Source organism: Erinaceus europaeus, chromosome 6, assembly GCF_950295315.1.
Source record: "Erinaceus europaeus chromosome 6, mEriEur2.1, whole genome shotgun sequence".
Lineage (NCBI taxonomy): Eukaryota > Metazoa > Chordata > Mammalia > Eulipotyphla > Erinaceidae > Erinaceus > Erinaceus europaeus.
Window position 1 is genome coordinate 38730593 of NC_080167.1, and position 6471 is coordinate 38737063.

General features: G+C 40.7%; 1 protein-coding gene across 1 annotated transcript; it reads left to right on the plus strand.

Moving 5' to 3' along the window:
* The first annotated feature begins 4443 nt into the window (after positions 1-4443).
* BECN2 (beclin 2) lies at positions 4444-6059 on the plus strand. The gene has a single exon (XM_007535610.2). It carries the CDS (start codon positions 4444-4446, stop codon positions 5746-5748), a length of 1305 nt encoding a protein of 434 aa, XP_007535672.1. The 3' UTR covers positions 5749-6059.
* Positions 6060-6471: the final 412 nt, after the last annotated feature.

The window sequence follows — 6471 nt, forward strand, 5'->3', positions numbered from 1 at the left end:
AGCATGAGCAGTCCTTAAACAAATAAAAGTGGAATTACCAGCAATATCGTTCTTAGGCATTGTAACATAATGGACACTCAAACACTAATTCAAAGGAATATATGCACCCTTATGTTCATAGCTGCATTATTCACAAGAGCCAAGGAGTGGAAGCAGCTTAAATACACATCAACAATTAACTGGCTAAAGAAGCGGTGGCATGTATATTCCATAGAATACTACTCTGGTCACAGTCTGAAGTGCAGCATGCTGGGGTGGCACTCATGTTGATTAGGTTGCGATCCGCGGATACAATATTATTTGATTTGAATTGAGAGCAGCTTGCATAAAAGTGGGTCCCACCTTAAGGTTCCAGGTCTGGGGGAAATATAGGCTCTATAGTGGAAATGTGAGGTTCCTATTGTCTTAGGGTTCAAGACGACAATGGATAGTTATTGTTATCATCACATTATTTGGTTATAGGGTTAACTTTGGAAAGTCCCTTTGGTAGGGTTTGGGGTATAGCACCCAGCATCTTGTATATAGCTGTGCTGCCAGTTACTCCCAAAGAGATAGAGAATGGGAAGGCTATCAGGGGAGGAGGTAGGATGTGGAGATCGGGTTATGGGAATTATGCAGAATTGTACCCTTCTCATTCTATGGTTTTGTTAATGTCTCCTTTCTTAAATAAATAAAAAAAGAAAGAAAAAAAAAGAATACTACTCTGCAGTCAAAAAAGTTGATATTGCGTCCTTTGGGATCAAATGGATGGAGCTGGAGGCGATTATCTTAGTGAAGTAAGTAAAGAGATGAAAGACAACTACTCAATGACTCACTCATGTGTGGAATCTAGAGGTCCAATACACAAGACCTTAAAAAAACAAAAACACCAGAAGCAAGTGAACCTTTTCTAAGACTTGTCAGAGCACTTCTCAACTTTGCATTATAATGGTGTGGGGGATTGACTCTTAGACTCTGCTATCTCCCCACCCTATAGATATTTTATACATTCTGTGTACTTAAGTGGAGGTTAGTACTATCAGTAGTTAATACCTCAGGAATTCCACAACACAGGGGAGATAGCATAGTGGCTATACAAAAGATATTCATGCCTGAGGCTCCAAAGTCAATTTCCAGTATCACCATAAACCAGAGCCAAGTAGTGCTCTGAAAAGGAGGAGTGGGAGAAAAATGCTACAACATAATTACGTTTAGATAGTGTTATCTATGCTTTGGGACATGCAGGCAAAGTCACTTCAACTGTGTTTACTAGCTGAGCCACTGCTCTGCCATTAAAATATCCTTCTTGCCTACCTCCAGAAAGGTTTACTATTCTTCCTCCAGCAATTTCTGAACTTCCTCTCCACCCCACACTTGATATTGTTCCCTTGCCTACTTTCTTATTTAATATTATTATTATTATTATTTTACCAGAGCACTGTTCAGCTCTGGCTTATGGGGTATGGGAGATTGAACCTGGGACTTGGGACCTCAGGCATGAGAATCTGTTTGCATAGCCATTATCATATCTACCCTGCCCCCTTGCCTACTTTCTTTTTTTTTTAATATTTATTATTTATTTATTTATTTATTTATTCCCTTTTGTTGCCCTTGTTGTTTTATTGTTGTAGTTATTATTGTTGTTGTCGTTGTTGGATAGGACAGAGAGAAATGGAGAGAGGAGGGGAAGACAGAGAGGAGGAGAGAAAGATAGACACCTGCAGACCTGCTTCACTGCCTGTGAAGCGACTCCCCTGCAGGTGGGGAGCTGGGGTTCGAACAGGGATCCTTATGCCGGTCCTTGTGCTTTGAGCCACCTGCGCTTAACCCACTGTGCTACAGCCCGACTCCCTCCTTGCCTACTTTCTAAGAGTCAGTGATTCGCAAGCTCTGGATGCTACTCCCTACCTAGACATTATGTTTCTTCCCAAGGTCACACACAAACCTGCAAAAATGACTTGCCAGTACTTCCAGGCAGAAGGATGTAGGAGCTGTGAGACAGTATCATATTGTTCTCATTCTCCCTTAAGGTATTGAAAGCTGCCTGGTTGTTCTTTCTGTGGGTGCTGATCTTTGCTTGGTTTCTTCACTATGCATGTACATTTGTTCGGAAAAAAAAAATGCAAGAGGAGGATTATCAGCAGCTAGCCACCTGCACTCGCAGGGGCCCAAGGCTTTTGTACCCTGGGCTATGGAAAGAATTTGCATTTTCTCTAATATCACTGCTGTATTCCAAGTCAACTAGTGTCTTACTCATAAAAAATCAGAGTAAACGGGAGAGATACTTCACTGCAATGGGCTGCCTGCCTTATATTAAGTACAGCCAGATCTGAGTCCTGATACCACATGGAATATGCCCTAGCACTGGGTAAAGTTCATGTGCTGTGATCTTTCCTGTGCTGTGATCTTTCCTACTCTCTCTTTCTTTGGGTTCATCTCTATGTGAATGAAAAACTAGCCCAAAGGGCTGGGGAGATAGCATAATGGTTCCAAAAAGTCTTGATGTCCCAGACTCTGAGGTCCCAGGTCCAATTCTCAGCATCTCCATAAACCAGACCTGAGAAGTGTGCTTTCTCTCTCCTCTCTGAGTTTCTACTATTAAAAATAAGCATATATACTTTAATTATATAATTTATGTGTTATTAAATATTTAATTATAAACATATAAGATATATAAAGAAAAGTAGCCTGGAAGCAGTGAGCTCACACATGCCAGTGGTCCTTGATCTATAGAAAAAGAACTAAAGTCAACAAGTTTTCTTTTTTTTTATTGGGGGATTAATGTTTTACATTTGACAGTAAATACGATAGTTTGTACATAACATTTCTCAGTTTTCCACATAATAATACAACCTCAACTAGGTCCTCTGTCATCCTTTTTGGACCTGTACTCTCCCTCCCACCCACCCCAGAGTCTTTTACTTTGGTGCAATACAACAACTAACAAGTTTTTTTTATTATTAAATTCCTTTTTCCTCTCTCTTTTTTTTTTCACCAGGGCACTGCTCACTTCTAGTTTATTTTTTATTTTAATTAATATTTTTATTTTTTTTATACCAGAGTACTACTCAGCTCTGGTTTATGGTGGTTCAGGGAATTGAACCTGGGACTTCAGAGCCTCAGGAATCTCTTTGAACTATTATGCTATCTACCCCACCCCTCTATCTGGTTTACGGTGGTGCTGGTGATGTGGGGTATGGACCTGGAACTTTGAAGCCTCAGGCATGAGAGTCTCTTTGCATAACCATTATGCTTTCTATCCCTATCCCACTAAAATGAAGTTTAACACTGTAGGATGGATTGACTTTGCCTTTCTACTCTCAGGAATGAACTGGAAACCAGAACTGACCATGACATTGAAAGGAGTTCCTCTCTTAATTTTAATTTTTAGATGGAGGCAGAGGGTGTGTGTGAAAGAGACCACACCACCAAAGTTTAAAGCTGCAGGGGCCAGGTTTGAACCTGGGTCACCCACATGCAAAGCAATGTCCTATCCAATGAACTACTTCACAGGTTTAGAGCAATTATTTATTTTGCTGCTCCAACATTTGGAAGAAGATTGGCAGATTTTCCACAGCAAGTCCTCCTAACTCTATACCTGAGAGGGTGTTTTCTATCCGTTACTGACACTGAGTGATCCTGTATAAATTCATAACACACAGTTATGTAGGTAAAGAAAGGAAGAATGTATCAGTCAGAGGGAAGAAAGTAGTATTTTGGGGGGTGCTGAGGAGATAGCGTAAAGGTTTTTCAAAAAACTTTCATGTATGAGGTTCCAGGTTCAATCCCCAGCAACACCATAAAGCAGAGCAGAGCAATGCTCTGGAATAAAAATAATAAATAAAATAAAATAAAATGGTTGGAAGAACTGAAATGTAATTGGTTTATAGAAAAGTGGTGGAAGCCATGAGTGAGAGAAGGAGATGGGAAGGGAAGGGTATGAAGAGATAGGCAGAAACACTTGGTATCTTGTTAAAATGTTGGTACTTCATTTTTAAAAAAGATTTTATTTATTAATGAGAAAGATAGGAGGAGAGAGAAAGAACCAGACATCACTGGCACATGTGTTGCTGAGGGTCAAAAACGGGACCGCATGCTTGAGAGTCCAAAGCTTTATCACTGCGCCACCTCCCAGACCACGATGGTACTTCATTTTAAGGTAAAATGAAGGCATTAAACTCTTAAAGGAGGAAGATGCCAGAATAATATTTGAGATTTAAAGTAATAATTTTTCTTTGAGTGATTACTCTTAAAATATGTCTGAGAATGTTGAGAGGAAGGTGAGATTATCTTGCTGAGGGAATCTTCTGTTTAAAAGAGCCTAAAGGCAATCAAAGTTAACTATGGGAGGATACATTTATCAGATTTAAGTAGGAGTGATAAAATGATAAATATGTTAAAAGAGTTATTCTAGGAAGATCTTATAACTAGACTCTTAGAATCAGATTGAATCAAGACTTCACCATGTCTTCCACTCGTTTTATTTGCCAACAGTGTAGTCAACCCCTGAAAATCAATCAATCCAAGAAAGCCCAGGACCTCAACACCCCACAAGAACCTGCAACTTGGACTGTAGCCTCTTCCCTCAGGGCCTCAGAAATCCAGGAACAAGGCTCCACCTCCTTTGAAGGCCCAGACAGGGAAAACTTACAGGTTGGTGCTTCTTGGATATGTTCTGATGACAGCTGGATGTTCAGGGACATCAGAGACAACTTCACCCTGCTTGGGAAGTTTGACTCCATGCGAAGTCTCAATAACATTCTGAAGATTATTAGGGACATTGATGACATGGTCTCTTCTGAGAAAGAAATAGACCATCCTCTGTGTGTGGACTGTACTGACAAATTTTTAGAGCATTTGGATACCTCTCTGGCCATCACAGAATCAGAGAATCAGAGCTACCGGCAGTGTTTGGAGAGTAAAGAGAGAGTAGTTGAAGATGAGCAGGAGACATTGCTGAAGGAACTGAAGGAACTGGAGCTGGAGGAAGCGAGACTGACTCAGGAATTTCTGGAGGTGGAGAAGAAAAGAGAAAAAGCAGCAACAGATCTTGAGGCAGCCAAGGCAGAGACCAAGATATTGGAGCAGGAAGAACTGCTGTACCAGAGAGAAGAGAGTCACCTTAGGTATCAGGAACTGGAGTTGTGGGATGAGCTGAGGAGTTTGGAGAACCAGTTGTGCTACACCCAGAGTCATCTTGCTCAACTGGAGAAAACCAGTATCTTCAACACCAGCTTTCAGATCTGGAGTGAAGGCTCCTTGGGCATCATCAATAACTTCAGACTGGGCTGCCTTCCCACAGTTCCTGTGCGATGGAGTGAGATTAACGCCGCCTGGGGTCAGACAGCTTTGCTGCTTTTTGCCTTGTCTAAAACAATTGGATTGGAGTTTCAGAGGTATCAACTTGTGCCTTGTGGGGACCACTCCTATCTGAAGTCTTTAACAGAGGATGCTATTGAGTTGCCACTGTTTTGTTCTGGAGATCAGGGTTTTCCCATGCATACTAAATTTGACAAGGCCATGGTGGCTTTCCTTGACTGTATGCATCAGTTTAAGGAAGAAGCAGGGAAAGGGAAGTTGAATCTCTGCCTGCCTTACAAGATTCATGTAAAGGAAGGCTTGATGGAAGACCCTGGGGTCTTGAGGAAATTCTATTCCATAAGAACCTGCTGGAACACAAAGGAGGAGTGGACAAAGGCACTGATGCTCCTGCTTGTGAATTTTAAGTGGACTCTTGCTTGGGTCTCGTCAAGATATAGTCAGAGATAATTTTTGTTCACCCTTTTAGAATAGTTTTTTTTTTTCTTTACCATAGCACTGTTCAGCTCTGGCTTATGGTGGTGTGGGGGATTGAACCTGGGACTTTGGACCCTCAGGCATGAGAGTCTGTTTGCATAACCATTATGCTATCTACCCTCCACCCAGAATAGTTATTTTAAGAGATGAAGGGGGCAGGCAATGGTACACTGGGTTAAGCTAAATTTATTCATCTCACCATGTAAACAAACCAAGTCATTATATTGAATACTTAAAAATTTAAAAACTGGCAGGATGGGTGATTTGGAGACAATACCTGAGCTCCTCCCAGAGGAATAAAGAATAGGAAAGCTATCATGGGAGGGGATGGGATTCCGGAGTTTTGGTGGTGGGAATTGTGTGGAGTTGTACCCCTCTTATCCTATGGTTTTGTCAGTGTTTCCTTTTTATAAATAAAAATTAAGAAACTTAAAACTGTTTTGTGTGTCATATATGTTGCAAAACTTGAAACTAAACATTTAATTTAAAAACAAGATTTAAGAATATATATTTTAAAAAATAGGTGACGAGTCATTAATTTACATTCAAGATGTTCAACACATCTCCCAGCACATTTTCCTCTTTTGTTTATTTTTCTTTATTATTATTTTTTAACCAGAGCACTGATCAATCCTGGCTTATGGTGGTATGGTGGTGCTGGGGATTGAACATGAGACTTTGGAGCCTCAGGCATTA

What these genes read in the sequence shown, in the direction of transcription:
- BECN2 (XM_007535610.2), top strand. Translation starts at nt 4,444, where the DNA reads ATGTCTTCCACTCGTTTTATTTGCCAACAGTGTAGTCAACCCCTGAAA.